Source organism: Cuculus canorus, chromosome 2 (genome assembly GCF_017976375.1).
Source record: "Cuculus canorus isolate bCucCan1 chromosome 2, bCucCan1.pri, whole genome shotgun sequence".
Taxonomy (NCBI): domain Eukaryota; kingdom Metazoa; phylum Chordata; class Aves; order Cuculiformes; family Cuculidae; genus Cuculus; species Cuculus canorus.
In genome coordinates, this window is record NC_071402.1 from 134,914,780 (window position 1) to 134,933,527 (window position 18,748).

General features: G+C 37.3%; 1 protein-coding gene across 6 annotated transcripts in view; it reads left to right on the forward strand.

Moving 5' to 3' along the window:
* SGCE (sarcoglycan epsilon) overlaps positions 1-16,184 on the forward strand; it is a 31,167-nt gene extending 14,983 nt beyond the window's left edge. For 4 of the 6 annotated variants that reach the window (XM_054057247.1, XM_054057251.1, XM_054057250.1 and 1 more), the window contains 10 exons: positions 374-531; positions 3,376-3,448; positions 3,938-4,136; positions 5,762-5,924; positions 8,518-8,729; positions 9,480-9,506; positions 10,211-10,399; positions 12,024-12,067; positions 12,821-12,855; positions 14,861-16,184. In XM_054057247.1, coding sequence (XP_053913222.1) covers positions 374-531; positions 3,376-3,448; positions 3,938-4,136; positions 5,762-5,924; positions 8,518-8,729; positions 9,480-9,506; positions 10,211-10,399; positions 12,024-12,067; positions 12,821-12,855; positions 14,861-14,911 — 1,151 coding nt within the window. In that variant the 3' untranslated portion in view covers positions 14,912-16,184. The remainder of the gene's footprint in view (positions 1-373; positions 532-3,375; positions 3,449-3,937; positions 4,137-5,761; positions 5,925-8,517; positions 8,730-9,479; positions 9,507-10,210; positions 10,400-12,023; positions 12,068-12,820; positions 12,856-14,860) is intronic. The other 2 variants (XM_054057249.1, XM_054057248.1) reach the window with 2 other exon arrangements.
* The last annotated feature ends 2,564 nt before the right edge of the window (positions 16,185-18,748 follow it).

The following is an 18,748-nucleotide window of genomic DNA, read 5'->3' on the forward strand; positions in this document are numbered from 1 at the left end:
GGAATTGAAGGACTGAGACCTTTGTGCTGTCGTCAGAAGGGAGGTTAGATGCTTCAGTTCTAGGTGGAACTGAGCTCTGAAAGTCAGACCTATTAGTTGATGAGCATGAGCACTCAGCCAGAGCTCTAGGAGTACCAGTGCGTTCATCTCTGCAGTTAGTTACGCTTCTCAAATACGAATTTCTTGGTACTTGAAAGTACTAAGTAGGAGTTTACATATTTCTGATATGATATAGGTTAGCAATATTTTTTTTTTTGCTTTTTGGAAAAATTTACAAAGCTTGAAGTCAGAATAAGACTTTCTGATAGAAACGTCAAAATCAAAGCATATAGCATTTTCTTGTAAATATTCTAATATAATTTTTCTTATCTAGGTGAAATAAGTAATGATCCTATAACATTTAATACCAATTTAATGGGTTACCCTGACAGACCTGGATGGCTACGCTACATACAAAGGACTCCATACAGTGATGGAGTGTTGTATGGCTCACCAACTGTAGAGAATGTGGGCAAGCCAACCATCATTGAGGTATTTGCTTTTGAAAGTTGAAAAGATATATTTTGTTTTAGAGTATAAGATTTGAAACTGTCAACAAGTATTGCCTCTTATTTTCAAAAAGTTAGTTAAAAGAAAAAAGATTATAAGGCAAGAACAGGGACCTGCAACATTAACATTTTCTCTTAAGTATCATCATATCCTCTTAAGGTAAAATCCAGGCTGTATGACATTTCATATTTTACTTTTTATACATAATTAGTAAATACCAATAACCAATTAAGGTTAGTATTCTGAGATGCAACGCCTTTTGATTCTTGACCTTGCTAAGATTCATTTCATTTCAGTCAATTATGAATATATTAAAGTTTTGTTGAAAATACATGGCAGAAAACTTTGTAAACAGCTGTACTTGAAGAATAGCTGAATTCTGAACTTTGTAACATTCAACCATAAATATGGGTTCTCCCCACTGGAAAATACAGCGCTTAGTTAATAAAAAGGTTTGGGGTTTTTAGTGTTCTTTTTTTTTTAAAAGTTATTTTTCGTCAAATATTCCCTGGTTCTTTCTGAATGTTTATTGATACAGTTTATTTTAATTAGCACTTAAATGTTTTTAGTTCTATTCTTGTAAGTGTAACAATGACAAATCCCACTACTTTATTTTTGACAACTAGCTATCCAAATACTTAGAAGCACTAATTATTCATTGAGCAGCAGTTGAAATGGAGAAAGGACTGTATTTTTTGCCATGTATATCATAGACAGCAGATTGACTCAGACACCGTGAGGGTCACAGCATTAAGCAGAAATCTGCTTATTAAGTCACTCCAGCCACTTTGCTGCTTCAGCAGTCCATTTGTCTTAAACCTTTGATGAGGGTTTTTTTTTTCTAAATTGCAATTGCTACAGTTTTTCTTCCTCAAGAATGACATCTCTAAATGTTAATTTATACCGTAGATAATTTTACCCATGCTTAATTTTGTATACATGGCTCACTTTTGACTTCAGCAGGACTAATCACTAATCTGTAAAATTAATCATGTGCAGAAGTACTTGCAGACTCAGCTTAGCTTTCTGTAGAGGAAACCATTATTTTCAGTTGCCCTTTTTTAAGTGGCAAGTGCTTTTAGATTCTAGGATGTACATTGAGACCTCCATTCTAAGCGTGACCCCAAGCCTATATTTGAACTAAATCTTGCCTAGCATACAAATTAATTCCCTTGCAATCCCACTCTCAGATGTGGCTTTTGAATTCATTCTGTAGTATGTGAGGAGGTCAGATTGCACTTGATCCACTTCCCAAGTGCCATCTGAGAGGTGTGTTTGTAAATTCCCAGCCTGAATATAACTCCAGTCATAATTCGTGAGGTGATGTCATGGGTAGGTCAATCAATTGGAGGAGACGTTGTGATTAGAAGAGCCTAACGTTATGCATAGCACTGCAATAGAGCTTTCTTGAGCTCAGACTCCTTTGAAAGCTGTGCAAAGACAGTTTGTGCTTGCAGGACTGTTCAGTACAGAGATAATCGCCACCGCTGTCATTATTGGTACAGGTGCATGTTCCGCACTGGCAATGCTCACTGCTGAGGTGCAGACTTGGAGTGGGTACTGTCATGCTCCTGTATAGAGGTTATACAACCAGAGAGTTAGACTTTTGGAGGTTGAAGCAAACCTTTGGAAAATTAACAGAATCAAGAACTGGAAAAATCTCAAATTTATTTTCTACTAATTTTATAATGAAATTACGTTATGTACGATGTAATTGTGCCAGGTATGCTTTTCCTCTGTACTTAATTGAACCTGCAGAAGATATTCCTAAGCATTTTTCCTTTTTACTTACCCTTAAAAGTGCAACGTATGTTACTTCTCTTTGTTTAAATCAACATCACAATGGTTTGTTGCTCCATTTGCTGGGAAGCAACATATTTCTATGACTACTGACACTCCTCTGCCCCTCCTTTGCCCCTGAAATGAATGAACTAAAGTTTAAAATTAGGAAGAGAGTTAGTCTTTTTCAGTTTGTTTCATGAAAGATTTATTACTTCTCAGGAAAAAATGTAGTAGGGAAAATAATGTGAATGATCACTTAATCATAGTGCAACTTTGGAGTACAGTCACTTCTGAGGAGTAACCACAAGTGAGCATTTCAGGCATCCTATACATTTAAGCTATAAGATTGGTATCCTTTTGTAATTTGATCACGAAGGCATAAGTTTCAAAAAAGAATTCATAGGTATTGCATCTACCTACTAGTTTTCAGTTCCCCTACAGTTAAAGATTCCATTTTTTTTAATAATCTCCTTGTGCTGGGACAATGCTTGTGAATCTGTTCATAGACTATGACTTCACTGGGGCTAAAACCAAACCCCAGTCCCACAGATTAGAATTGCTGGGATCCTGACACTCTTTCCTTTAAATATCTCCATCTAGTTTAGTTCCCTAGGAGCAATCAAGGAATGTAGATCTTCTAGTATTGATGGAGGGGGGCTGGAGGGTGGACAGGGTTGTAGAGAAACCAGTCGTTGCTTGTAGTCGTTCTTAAATCAAAGATAGCAGAAAAGGAAGGATACACATGCATGGCAGAACACTTCTGTCTGGACCACAATATATTATTTTCATATATATATCCCTTGGATAATTGTATTTGGCTATAGATTGATTAAGAAAATTCCAGGACCCTGACTTGAAGGTAGTACTGCATCAAATAAACTGATCTTCCATTTCAAATTTTATATTAATGAATGAGTGTTCTTACAGTTCGAAATAAAGAGGCTACACATTTAAAAGGTGATAGGTATTTCTAAATGATTGTTTGAATTTTCATTGAGATTTCATTTACCTGATTTTCATATTTTCATATCTTTTTGCCTCTAGATCACTGCATATAACAGGCGTACCTTTGAGACAGCAAGACATAATTTGGTCATTAATATCATGTCAGCAGAAGGTATGTACAGAAAATAGCTTGTTGTTTTGTACTGTATAAGCCAAACTATTTTATAGGCTCCTGTTCTTTTAGGATGAAGAATACTGTAAAATAGTTAATCTGCCAATATATCAAGCCAGATATAGGGGCACAAAAGGGAAGAAAGGGAATTATCCCTGTTTTGGTCCAATTTTGTTATTTTTATCAGGATTAATTCTATCAAGTAGGACTGTTACTCATTAAAAAAGTCTGTCTGCTTTTTTTCATTAATTTGATCCCCCCACCCTGTCTTTTCAAATGGACTTTGCCAATGGTTTCCAGCCTAAGGAACAGCTAATGGTACTAGCTATTTAGTTCAGCATCATCACATTAGGTTCAGAATGACCTTGTTCAAATACAAGAATTTTGGAAAGGTGTATCCATCTTGGGTATTACATTAATCATTACTTCAGATTCTTTGTTATGAAGCCTCTGTTAAAGGCAAAACTCTTCTTTTCTCATCACAACTAGATTTTCCTTTACCGTATCAAGCGGAGTTCTTCATAAGGAATATGAACGTAGAAGAAATGTTAGCAAGTGAAGTTCTTGGTGACTTTCTTGGAGCAGTGAAAAATGTGTGGCAGCCAGAACGCTTGAACGCTATAAACATTACTTCGGCCCTTGACAGGGGCGGGCGAGTTCCACTTCCTATTAATGACATGAAAGAGGGGTAAGCATATGTGTCCATCTAATGTTTTTGCTTTCCTCTTTTTTTTTTTTTTTCCATACAGAAAAGCTTAATATTTTTCCAGGTTTTCTAGAAACTTTGTAATTGGTGTTTTATATTTTGGAAGTAGACATGAGAAGTTTGCTGGTGTTCCAAACCCTTGTGATACTATGTGTTTATCGTGTTAGATACCATTTCAACAGGTGACAGTTCCTATACATTGATTTTTCTATCCAAGGAATACTAATGAATGCCATTAATTATAAAACAGTTGGTAGTAAATATGCTTCTTCTGTAATTCCAGTCTTACTTCTCAATAGTTGTTTGACGTGTTTTGCTAATAATTCCCAATTCATAAAACTGAAAATTTTGAAACAAGGTCTGATAGAGCAGAGGTTACAAAGACACTTAGATTTCTAAGAGCATTTAATGTGTAACAGTATAATTTGTAACTCTATTCTTACTAGTGCAAATTAATTACCTGGCAAATTTAGGTTACTGAGTGTAAACTGCTGGCATGCACTATTTCCAGTTGTGATTTGTAACCATAAATTCTGTTCTGAAATATGGTACTTCACTTACAAACTAATAAGGATTCAGTCTTTCCAAAATGTGGTTGTGGTAGTGTTTTTCCATGGCAAAAATAAAGACGCCTGGTTATTGTTAGATACTTTTAGATATTTTTAGGTCAAATGATACCTAACAAAGGGCTGGGGGTTCAAAATCTGAGATGTGTGCAGAAAATGATGTTGTTTCAGAGTCCTTTTGTTGCATCTGGAGTTTCTGAGCACGTCTAAAGAAGGAAAGCAATTTCTGTACTAGCCAGAATAATAGCAGAGCCTCCTAATACAGGTGGCTACATTTCGACCATTTAGTTAGACAATGCCTAATATACCAAATGGCAACCAGGACCTAATTTCTCCTGCAAGATCTGTTGATACATTATTACCTGGTGCAGCAGACTACATTTTCAGTAGCATTCTGCATATTTATGAAAATGAGTATCATTAGCACAGAAGCTCTTATTTTATGTACTGTAATGCTAAATGAAGTATTACATTTATGATCAGCTTTCAGTATTCTGCAAATTTTGTTGACAGTGCATAGCTATGGTACAGAATCTCTCAGGAGAAGCTGGGGATTTTGGCAAGTTCGTATTAGAAGCAGGCTTAGAAATAACTAGTCCTCGTGAATTTTATTTCAAAACATGGGAAGAAACCCTATAAAAATACTATGCTGAGCAAGACTGAAGATTTCCTTAAGATGAAATTGTACTATTTTAATGTAATTTTCAAAAGTAGATCTGATTTACTTACATGAGTCACCTACACTTGAAGTTGTGTGACTTCACAGAAATTGACAACTCTGATGGTAATTAAGCATTTACTTTATGCGGCAAAACAGAATACATTGTAATAAGTATCGTGAATAATCCTTTTGATTTCAGTCAGTTATTCATATGCTTAGATAAAATATACCATCAAATAATTTTAAGAAGTAATTTTTGTTTTTAAAGCACAGCTGAATGTTACTGTCAACAGTAATTATGTTTGGAAGAGTATGTCATTGTCCTTTGGGGATTTGGGAGAGGTATCCTTGAGAGTCATCGCTCCATTTTTTTTCTGCAGTGTCTATGTTATGGTTGGGGCAGATGTTCCATTCTCTTCATGTTTACGAGAAGTGGAAAACCCACAAAATCAGCTGAGATGCAGTCAAGAAATGGAGCCTGTAATAACCTGCGATAAAAAATTTCGTACTCAATTCCATATTGACTGGTGTAAAATCTCTCTGGTGAGTTAGTTTTTTATTATTGCATAAAAATGTACAAGAGTAGTGTTTTATATGAAACATGATTGAGGTAGAAGTTTTGGCAGCCTGACCAGACAACTCTGCCAAATTCCTCTTTATCGTAAAATCATTGAATGGTTTGGGTTGGAAGGGACCTTAAAGATCATCCAGTTTCGACCCTCGTCCCATGGACAGGGACACGTCCCACCAGACCATTGCTCAAGGCCCCATCTAACCTGGCCTTGAACACCTCAGAAGTCATAGATGCTCCATCCCTGGAGGTGTTCATGACTGATCGACATTGTGTTCCATGTAGCAGATGTACTTAAGATTGTGAAAGGGTTTTGGTTTGCATGCTAAATTCTGTTAGAGCTGAGTACCAGTGAGACCACCCTATTCGTTTTTGCTGGCAGTGATTTATATAAATGGACAGAGAACTTTAGTGCTTGCAGAACTAAAAGTAATGAGAGAATTATTTATGTAGGTGTAGTTCATTAATTCAGCATGCTAATACTGCTAGTTTTGCTTGCTTTCCTAAAAAGTTTGTGTCTATAATCTATATCTATACATTTTTGCAAATATTGAGTCAACAACACTGAACAGTTAAATAGTATTTCTGCGCTTTTAAAAAATCTTTCTGAAAATTGTCTAAAACATATTTCATGATAAAAATGAAATAGAAAAAGAAAATAAAATAGTGTTGACTAATGAAATAAAAATAAATGGGAAACATTCTTCTCCGTCAAATTCAAGAAAACATTAACAGTGGCTCGTAAACTAATCGTGAAGCAGCATTGTTGTGCTGTTTTGAGAAAACCAAAGATCACCCTGGGGTGTGTAACAGGAACAGGCTCTCAGAGAAGCCTGATTTTCTGCAGTAGCATATAATGCAACCTTCTTGAACTCTACACTTATTTTGGCAGTGTGCTGAGAACACTGAATTTAAACACGTTTAGTGGTGTTTACTGTTGCCAGCAGCATTGCTGTTGCATGCTGTAACCTTTTCAAAGGGAAAAGGGAGCCAAGCTTCCCTCTATCTCATCACAGTCTGTTTTTCACAAGGCAAGCAGAGGGGCAGGAAGCCCTCTGAGATCCATGGTCTGGGAGGGAGTTGAGCTCCATTTCCCATAACCACAACATAGACCAGTGAGTGAGAATACAACCATTGTATCTTCTTCCACTTCTTATGAGGTGATGGTGGTGGTTAGCACCTAAATCAAAGAGTGGATATAAGTGTGTGGGTCCCAAATTCTGAAAAGAGGGCAACGTAATATCTGCTTCCTTTTAATGTTGTGTTCTGATAGCTTCTTCTCATGCCATTTATGGGTTTCTGTCGGCCACATCAAAAAGTGCATTGAAAGTTCTAGATTAGGGTTTGAGATTCAGCTAAGCAGCCGGGTGGAACTTGGTGTACCTAACATAAAAGATACTGCGGAATTCATGAGTGGAAAATACAAAATTTAAGTTTTGTAAAACTGTCTTGTACTTGAGATATATATATATGTGTACGTATGCATGTGAAGCTCAAGAAAACATTATTTCTAGCATTCCATGAAAACCTGTTCATCCACTGCAGAAGTTTTAATACACCCTGACTTTGGAGTTAAAGTGTAAATTAGGAAGAAATGACTATCAGTTGCAGGATTTCTCAAAGAAACCGGTGTCAGGCAAAAGGTCAAGAGTGTAGCAAATATAATTTATTTTCATTAATGATTTTGAGAGAGTTTAAAAACTTAACACTGATGACATTTAAAAGTAGTATCGAACTGAAGTTAACAAGAAAATTAAGACAGAAAATTGAAAAGTCATGTGGGAAAGGCAGTCAGTTCAGTGCAATATGAAAGTCAGTTGTGAAAAAAGATTTTATTTCCACAGATGTTAGATGAGGACATAAAAAAACCCTAAAATACTTGTGAGCAGGAATGCAGCCTTCTGGAGATTCTTTGAAGTAGGAGGTAGAAAAAAAAGCTTGGAACTCTTGGCTCTGATCAACTAAATGCACATCTCATGTCAGGGTGCTTCCTGCAGCAGGATTGGGGGAGGCAATAGAGCCACCCAGTCCTCAGCAGCTCCATTCATGCCTCTTGCCTTTTTTTGAGCACTGGATGTGGAGCTCAATAGGGAGGAGGAGGAAGAAAAACTTAGGTACTTCACTCTTCATTTCTACCACCTTCATGCAAGAGAGGGCAGTGTTGTTACTTAGGAGGACTAGGAAGAAATGGATTAGTTCACCAAATAGAAATCAGTGTTAATTAATTTGCAATAAAAATGTTTACTGAATTTTTACTCAAATGCTATTTGTGTGATATATCCCTAAAATGAATTGGTAAAAAAATGTAGTATCTCTGATAGGCACAAAATAAGTAATATATTTTAATATTCCTTATCAGATTGATCAGAAGCTTTCAACAAGATAAAAGGTATTATTGCTGAAAGAAAATGGTTTGTTGGAATTGTACAGAATTTGCCAGATGTGTCATATGGATTCTTTTATATGTTATGCTTAGGTAAATACTGCTTAGTTTTATATTCTGTTACTTTGTTATAAGATAATTGTCTTTCTGTTTTTTCTTCTTTTTTGTTTTCTGGGTATCAGGTTGACAATACAAAACAAGTTTCCACCTTTCAGGAAGTGATTCGTGGAGAGGGGATCTTACCTGATGGTGGAGAATACAAGCCACCTTCTGATACGCTGAAAAGCAGAGACTATTACTCGGATTTCCTAATTACACTGGCCGTGCCCTCGGCAATAGCACTGGTGCTTTTTCTAATACTTGCCTATATCATGTGCTGCCGACGGGAAGGAGTGTGAGTACTTTAACACGCTAATAAGTAATTGTAGATATTCCTAAGATTATAATGCATAGAAGACTATTTGTTAGAAGAATCCATTCAGTTCATTAAAAACATTTAAAATGGGCCAAAGGATATCTCCTTGAAATACTGAACTATTTTTATCTAAGCGCATACAGTAATTTCTAAGAGAAACGGTTTAGGGCCATTAGTTGTTCTAGTTGAAAGGGTTAAAAATCTCAACACATGCACTAAACTCCACCTAATCTTCAGAGGTGCAGAACTCTTCAAACTGCCCCAAACAAATAAGATACTAATAAAGAATCATTGGTTCAGGACAATATTAAGTAATTTCTAAAATGCTAACTTTTATAAAATAAATCTGGTTGAGGAGATGAACTGAATTTAGACATAAAAGAAAAACACATAAAAGGAAAGCAGCAAGTAACCTGATTTCTGCCATTTCTTACACAAACTACAATTCCATTTTGTCACGGAATTTATTTTAGCCAGAAGCTTGTTCTTTAACTTGCATTTTCATTTCTCTGTGTGCCTGTCTGTGTGTGTGTCTGTCATCACTATCACATCTCTATACGTGCGTTCATTGAGGCCTCATCATAAAGCCACTTGCAAATGCTGCCAAGTTGCGTTTAGCAATAACCTTGTCAGCATTTCTACATCACTTACTATTTTCATCATCAGATAGATTTAATGTTCCAACTATCAATGCTATTATTTAATTCATAAATTTTGTTTTGTTTTTAGGGAAAAGAGAAACATGCAAACACCAGAGTAAGTGTCTTCTTTCCTGTTATTTTTCTTTTACCATTTAATTTTCATTCTCAGTAGCTTGTCATGCTTCATACATGTGTGTCATAATCTTTTTTCATCTTCTCTAATTCATGGTTTAATTCATAAATGTGAAAGCTGCTTTTAAATCAGAGTCTTGGCAAGGATAAAAGACCAGAATAAAAAGGGTTTGAAATTAATGACTGTCAATTCAAAATGAAGTAGTGCTGTTAGAAATAAATATGTTAATATGTCATTTATACTCCTGCTTATTGGACTTCCCAGCCTGTATCTTAAATGCAGTGGACAGGAGAGCAAATATGATGGGATGTATCTGATGCCTATACTATGGGGTGATTTAAAATTAATCTGTGAGTTTTTATAAATCTACCAAGAGAATCAGGAGTTAACTCAAACTTTTAACTGCAGCAAATAAATGGAACAATAGGCATAAATTACACAGTCTTGGATCCTATGAAAAATATTTATCCAGACATCAAAATCTAATGGAATAATTTCTAATGGAATAATTACTGCCTTAAAAATTAAATAATCCTGTCTAAAGGTTGACTGTAATTGCTGCACAATAGACTGTAGCATGCATCAAAGTCCTTGTATTTTTAAGAAAACCAATAATTGTAAAAGGCTATCCATTATGACAAAGGACTCAAAATATGTATTTACTATTTTATTTCCTTTTGACATAGCATCCAGCTGGTCCACCACAGTGCCATACAGAAATCAACCAAAGAGCTGCGTGACATGTCTAAAAATAGAGAGATAGCGTGGCCTCTTTCAACGCTTCCCGTGTTTCACCCTGTTACTGGTGAGATTGTGCCACCCCTTCACACAGACAGCTACGACAACACCAGCATGCCGCTGATGCAAACGCAGCAGTAAGTATTTAGATTCCATTTGATGTTTTTAATACTCATTATGTTGCTGAATTTAACTACAGAGTCCATTGCTTGTCATCTGAAATATGTTTATTATGGAGGTATCAGTAATGGCTCCGTAATGCAAGATTGTTCTGATATTGGCATGACAAGCAGAAACAAAGGCCTTCTGTTGTAAATTAAATGGCTGGGTGTAGTGTGCAGACTTGGCAAGAAGCTTTGCGTGGAACAGTTACATTTCTGCATGTTTTGGGGAAAAAGTACTTTTGACAGAGGAATCAATTAAAACTGTTCTATTTTAGACACCCCGCCTCTTAACCCATGTGTTTGGAGTTCTGGTATAAAAATCAACAGTGGGTTAGCCGTAGTTTCATACCAGAAAATCCAGACTCTATAATATTTAGTCATGTACTTGTCACACAGAGTTTAATTTGAGATGTTAACATTGAACATAAGAGCATATTCTGTTACACAGATAATAAATACAGACTTGCCAATGAAAACGCTCAGAGCTCTCGGCTGTTTCCATTGTTGTCAGCCTCTCTCCAAAACAGAAACCAGAAAAATGTTAATTTCTATTCTTTAAAGTTCATTTATCAGCAACTTAATGAAATTGTTGACTCGGTGCTTTGCACATATTCTAATTCAGACAGGAGTGCTGTAGGAAAAAGGCATTGCTGGGAAGGTTTGGTTGAGGTGTCTGGAGTTGATCAGATCTGAGGCGGTGCTCGCTGAAGTGGCTGCTGTTGTTTTTCAGTGCCATTCTAGGACACTGGCTCCAGTCGGTAGCTCCTCAGCTGACAGGCCTGCACGGCCCCGGTGATATTACTCCACAGCCAGCACTAACTTGGCCCTAATTTACACGTGTTTGCCCTGAATTCCCTTTATAATGTAGATAAGTGCTAGAAGAGTGTTTTCTTCTCCCTGTCCCAAAGCTAAATTCTCCAGAATGTACAGCTGTATAAATTATCCCTTGTACAACTACTGCAAAGCACTCTACTGTATTTTACAGTTTCTTCTCTATTCAGAATAGCTATTTTTTATGATTGGTGTTTCAAAGCCTGTACCAAAGGCTTTCTTGCATTATACAAAGAGTATTTATCCACTTCACTTACATGCCAACCCCTAGTTCCTTTCTGTAAAAACAACCTTAAAACATGGTAGCTGTAAAAACAGACACTTAAGCAGAACACAAAAATCTAACTTTGCCTTAGAAGTGAACTGATCTGATGTGTAAAACAAGTTGAGCATTCGTTCATTCCATAGTCAATAATTAAGTTGCAAAAACGTGTCAGCTTTTCCATGTTCCTCACGTGTGGAAACCAAACTTTGCGTAACATCAGAAACCTGTGGTGACTCTCGTTATGTCTGGCATTTCAACATGCCTGAGCTTTTGAACCTAGGCGACAAGTGCAATAATAGAAACTACCCTTTAACACTTGTTTTCTTTCTGTCGTTGACCGGGCTAACCTTTTGACAATGATATCTGACAATTTGTGTTTGCATAGTGAAAATGGATTATTGCTTCAAAACCAAAAAATGAATTTTAAATACTGAATTTTCATTCATAATATATTTCAGACTTTTTATGGGAACAATAAAGTTGTTAAATTATTTTTTATAGGAACCTGCCACATCAGACTCAGATCCCACAGCAGCAGAGTGCAGGTCAGTATTGAGAAAATTTTGTAGCTATTAGGTGAACAGTGCAGGTTCCTACAGCATTGTCCTTCCAGAGTTGTTTTTTATGCATCAGTGGAAAATATGGGATGGGATTGGTTGAACAAGTAGGAGAGGTGCTACGTCAGGACTCAGCATGAGACACTGGAATCTGGTGCAGCTGAGTTAGAAACAGCCTTGTAGAAATAATTTACAACACGAAGCTACAGCCAAATGTGGTTTCATTCTTCAGATTCTCTAAAACTTGATAGGAAATAAAAATTTCTAATTCAATATTCGTTAAGCTCTGATGAAGTAGCTCTTTATTGCTGTTACTAGAGAGTTGATTTGGGAGATTCTGCAGTGAGGCAAATATCCATGCTGCTGTTTTCCCGTGCCTTAGTATCACTTTTACATCATTTTCACAAACAATAATGTACTGATGAGGTTGTGAGCGATCCCATCAGAGTATCAACTAAGGCTGATTGTTCTCTCCAGTTAGCGTATCGGGTCTGAGAAGAAGCTACTGTTGTAGCCATGTGAAGGGGGGTAAGGATCATACCAGCAAATCGTAGAGGCCAAAGTGTAATTTTTGGCTATTCAAAGAGGTACTTAGGTAGAACTCCAGATGTATACATATTGAACATGATATGGGAACTACAGCTCCAGGAGGAACACTTGTTTTAAAGTAGGAGTTACATAAGCAACTCTTCCTTTTCATTCAAACTCCTTCTTCTTCATTACTGCTTTCGGGGATTAAAGGAGAATTTCGTATGACAACATTTCAAAGATTTGAGGCAAGTATATAATAGATGCTTCTGCCCATGTGGTTTTTTTTTTTGTTATCTCGAAATTAAAAACACATTTACGAAAAAAGAACCTGACTGCAGTTCTGCTCTCTTGGCTACCTGTGTGCTTTATTACACATAACCTGGAAACAGCAGATGACCTTGGCAGTACACCTGAAGAGCCTCCAGCCCTGGTCTGGGTTATTTCATGTAGCTCTTAACACTCACTACTTCAGGCATTTAGAAGGCAGAATAAAAATGTCACACAGTTCAGCTCTCCTATGACGGTTTTGTTACAAGAATTCCAGCCTGTCGTGCAGTAAAAAGATGGGAACCCACCCGGGTGTTCTGAATTCTGACAGCAGTGAGAAATTTTTAAAAAGGTATGAAAGAGAAGCTGGCAGGAGGCTGTTGCTTGAAAGTGAAAAACTGCCATAAAAATACATCTTCAGAGTCGTCTGGTGGCTGTATTTTCTGTAGTAGGTGATTTTGGTAGGATACCTGAAGGGGCTACGAGAAAGTTGGGGAGGGACTATTTACAAAGGGTTGTAGTGATAGGATGAGGGGCAATGGGTAAAAACTGGAGAGGGGCAGATTTAGACTAGGCATAAGAAGGAGTTTCTTCACCATGAGAGTGGTGAGGCACTGGCACAGGTTGCCCAGGGAAGCTGTGGCTGCCCCATCCCTGGAAGTGTTCAAGGCCAGGTTGGATGGGGCCTTGGGCAGCCTGATCCAGTGGGAGGTGTCCCTGCCCATGGCAGGGGCGTTGGAACTGGATGATCTTTAGGGTCCCTTCCAAGCCAAACTATTCTATGATTCTATGATATTCCTTTCATATTCATCACCAACTGTGCCTGTGACAAGCTCTCAGAAACTGAGGGGGAGAAGGAAAATCTGTTTTGGGTAGACGTTTCCTCGTCTTCTCTTAGCTGACAATGATACCTTCCTTCATAATTCAGTTGCGCAGATGACACTTGCAAGCACTTCTCTGCCATGATGGCATGTGCCTCTTGCAGTCTATCTTCTGAAGGATATCTATGATGCGTGTTGTCAGAAGATTAGATTTTTAGAATGTTACAGTTCAAAACAAAATTCAGGAGCTCCTAAGACTTTTTTAATTGCATCAGACCAAACGTAGCAATGAATTGTAATGAGCTGTTCAAATAAGAAATTTAGAGAACTAAAACACTTAAGACCAGAAGAATCATAGAACTAGACATTAATTGTTTGAACCTTCTCCCTGTCCTACACAGGGAATTCCCAATAATATACTCAGGATTATTAACACAGTCAGCACCATGAATAAGAAGATATTTCTGTTTTAAAGCTTCAATAGACCATACTTAATAATTTGAAAGGCAGAGCATGTCTAATAACCACTGTCCTCTACAGGAACTATCTGAATCCCCAATAAGAAACATTTTTTTTATCCTTATATAAAAACACAGATTTAACAGCTGGCATAATCCTTGACTGTTTCACAGAGTTAAAACATAATTGGGAAAGATTCTATAAAAGGCAACAACTGACATCTTACATTTATATTATGCCGCTGAAAATTGCTTCTGGTCTTCATTATTAAAAGGCATATTAAGTTTTGTAATTGTCTCTCTGATAACTGGTAAAATTCATGAGGACTGTTTTAAGGCACTGAGATGGAAAAGTTTGCAGGATATTCCTGTAATGCAAAAGACCAAACAGTAAATGTGCACTGGGTACGGCATTTTTCATTCTGAGCTTCACGGTCTCCACATGAGGTCTGTTAGCTCTCAAATAGAAAAGAAATTCCCAACTAAGCAACCTTTTCACAGATCTGTTCCCAGAAGAAAACAAGCAAAGCTTTTTCTTGTACATGTTGTCTTTTGGTCCAGGTTGTCCTTGTCCTGTTTTTCCATCGTTGTTGTTGATAAAGGTCTAATAAATACTATTTATGTGCAGTGCTACTGATTAACAGCTCAGTATTGTTGAACCATCATCTGCCACTGATGGATTATATACATTCTCATCTTTGCAGGTAAATGGTATCCCTGAGGAAAGAAAACTAACAGAAGCAATGAATTTGTAATCAAAGAAAGCAGCCAATTGTCTTATTTCTGGATTTATTCCGATCTACGCATGGGTTTTTCTGGTGTATGTTGTGCATGCCCACAGTCCTACGGTGATTTCAGTGCCAGAGAATCACACCCACGTAACTCATGTACCGTAGCCTTTTGTACTTCGAACATTTTTGAGAATTTGTAAACACTGATAACTTTTTATATTTGTTACATTCAGAAAATAATCTTTCAAATATATGTATTAATAAATAGCAAACTTTATTCCATCTTGGGATCTGAAAGTTTTAACAGGGAAATCAAAACTTCAAAATGAGCACTAGGTTTAAAGGCTTCTGCTCACTGGGCTGGTACCACTGCCTCGCCTTTGCACATGAAAAGCAGTATTGTATAGGCATGAAAACTCGTGCAAGAGGATGAGGCTCAGAAATTCCAGATTTATTAGGCATTAATTTTGTAGAGATTATAAAAATATAATGAGCAAGTTTATTTTTGAAAAAAACAAAACCACAAAAGCCTGAAACTATTCCTGTTGAAAATGGGTCTTCTGTTCTTTTATCAGATATTTAACCTATTTGACAGCTTGTAAGCAATAAAACATTTAAAATCTATCCATTCATTCAGCTGGTTATATTAGAAGAAACTGTTACAAACTATTGGAGGCAGAAAGGACTGTCTGCAAGTAAGCAGGCATAAATTTTGTTATGGTCCACATGGACTGACTTTGAACTCCTTAAAAATACGCTTTAAATTTTTATTTTGTGATATTCCTGATGCCCTGATAGAGTTTGTTTTTTATATCCTCCACATTCTTTGTTCTAGTTGGAGCAAAAAAAGTTGTGGGAGAACTATAATAAACTAAGGATTATTTTTTAGCATCTTAAAGAGGAGTTGATGAAATACCTGCCTTTCCAGGAGGGGGCTGCTTGGAGGCATTTGTGCAGCCGAAAGCTTAATAATATGGACTTTTTAAAAGGAACTGCATCGAGGTTTCCTTAATTTTCAATAAGCGAGAATTTATCTCCTGATGTCATTTTGCATATTTTAAATGAATTTTTCTGGTGCTTCTTTAAACCCTCAAGTACAGTGTAACAGGTGATTCCGGGGTCTCCAGCTGGGTCAGCTCACACCAACAGTTCTTGGGATTTTATCTCAAAGACTGCTGGAAGCTGACACATAGGCTTTGTCTTTTTTCTGTACTATTTTCTCTTCCCAAAGCTGGATGTTCACCGGGGCATCGCGAGAAACCTGAGCCTGCTTTAAAATTGCTAAATGCACATTTTCTTAGCTCCCCACGAAGAGTAATTCTGAGTAATTTAGGAATTTAAGACTAAGGCTAAAAAGAAACTGTAAAATAAGGCCGTTAAAGTTTGTAGCAAGACCAAAGTAGCCACTGGCTTTTCTTTTTACAGCTATGACCCTGTTCCCTGAACACAGGAGTTTGCAGGGCTGCCCTGAGAGCAAAGCACTGCCCACACAATGTGGGAACAAACGCGTCCGGCCACAGGGGCTGTGCTGGTGGCTTTCATGCAACAAGCCGCAGCTCAAGCTGCAGTCACTGAGGTTGAAAAACTAAGTCAGTTTCTGAAACAGTTGGACTAAAGAGCCATTCCTCCTTCCTTTCCAAGTGGCCTCCATGACACCTACCTCATCCAAAAGGGACCAAGGAACCTTGCGTCAGTCCACTGCTTCCTTGCAGATCACTCCTTTCTTCCAGCAGCTTGGATGGTTATCAGGGAAAAGGGAATTAGAAAAGTGCACAGACGTAGAGTAAATGACAAATTTACCGCTCTTATCCCGGATGTGGAAAGTTAAAGTACAATCAGCAATTGGTTCCCAACAGCTCTGTGAGTTTTCGCTACTTTCAAACATATGCGCAGTCAGTGCTTTGAAACAGAAATGAATGGAATGGATTTTAAATGCAACGAAGACTAAACTTTGTAAATATTCTCGATTTCGGAGCATAACAATTTCTCATAATTAGAGGATGACGTGACAATCAATGAAATACCAACCATCTTATTTGTATTAATATGTAAACGGTGCCAATATATTTCAGATTTCTTAAAATTGTTATATATGTGCATAATGGGTTTGTACCAGCGGGGTAGCTCCACCCCCTGCTGAAAAGAACCGAATGATGTAGGTGACCTGGGTATTAAGCACACCTGAACTATTTTGGGATTGAAAGCTTCACTCATTTGAGGTAAGTTTAGTAACAAATTATTTATTTTTACTTATTAAAGTAATTACTATGGAAGCACAGATTTATAAAGCTGGCTAAAGACACTTAACGGCTCAAGAATCAGTAACACTTTGAAGTGCTGATAGTTAAAGCAGTAAATTCACAGCTTCTTTCACTGGTGTACGATGACGGTATGAACCAATGCTGTATTAAGTGATGAGTGCAACCAAATCATAATAAACAGCAAGCACTGCAGCTGCCTGTGTAAACTTATGAAATGTAAGATCTAATAAACAGGAAAGCATCAAGTAGTGATGTTGCCGCCTGGTTATTTTACATAATGATGCTTGAACAGCTTTGTGTTAAGAGTTGTTAATCACAGACAGTGATACCAGACTGTGAAGTGCCCAAGAACTGAGGTGGAGCTGTGCAGGGTTTCTGTTTAACGGGGGGTGATGCCTGAGCAGATGGAACTGGAGCAGATGGGAGAGTATTTGCACTGGTTACTTCAGGAGCCCAAGTTAGATAAAATCTCCCTGATTACACAAGGAGCTTTAGGGATAGGAATTAACTACCACTCTGAATCCTTTGCTTAAGGAGCCCCTTCTCTTTAGCGTGGGACTCCAATACCTAAATTAAAAGCTAAACTCTGTAACCCAAAGAAATCTTAAGGACGGGTTTCCTGATATTGCCAGACTGAGGAAAAGCCGAGTCAGTTCCTCTCCTTTCATGCACAGCTCTGCAGCAGTTTCCAGCTTGAAACGCAGTGGGAAAAAGCATTCGACACCTCGGCTGTGGAGTTCTGCCCAAGACCCCCAAGCGCCAAGGGTGGGCTGGGCTGGAAATGCATCAAACTGGGGACAGTGTAATTAACAGCAGAAGAATCGTTCTTCCTGCCCTGCATCTGGAATTGTTTGCGATACAAATGAATATCCGCCCTTTGTTTGTAGTAGAAGTATTCAGAGTTATCACTTCAGAGAAACTGCAATACTGATCTGTAGTTGAAGGTGGGCACAACAGTGAACTGGAGAGCAAACAGCTAGAGTCAAGCCACAAGAAGTTTTTACTCAATTGATGCTGCTCTCATTACAAAAATAAGCATCCACAGCACATTTATTTAATGTTTAAATTACTTCATATTTTTACATAACCTGAAAAGGAAATATATTTATCCCACATACAATAATAGTAAACAAGTGCATTATTTCAAACATTAAAAATAAATCTTTTAACCAAATCTGTACAAGAGATAAATAAAATTATATCTACAATACTTAAAGTTATGAAAAACAAAATTATCCCTCAGACTCACAGCTCCCCATTGCTCTTAATACTGGCACAGATGACAGTTACGCATCCTGTCCCCCACAAGTGCTCACCTACACCATTTCTTTCAGCCATTCAGATGCACTGACTGAGGTGGATAAGTTTCCAAACATTGGAAGTGATACACGCAGAGAACAAAAAGCTGAAAATCTCTCCAATCTTCAAAATAGCTGGCAGACTTAGTAAAACTGCTGAATCTGGGGGAAATGAAGGATTTGTTTTTTCTATTTTTATGAAGAATGACTGGTCATTCTTTAAAACAAGCTTCTCCACCAAAAAATGAAACTGAAGCCATTCTTTTCACAATTTTTTTTGCACTTATTGGTGGCTGCAAGTT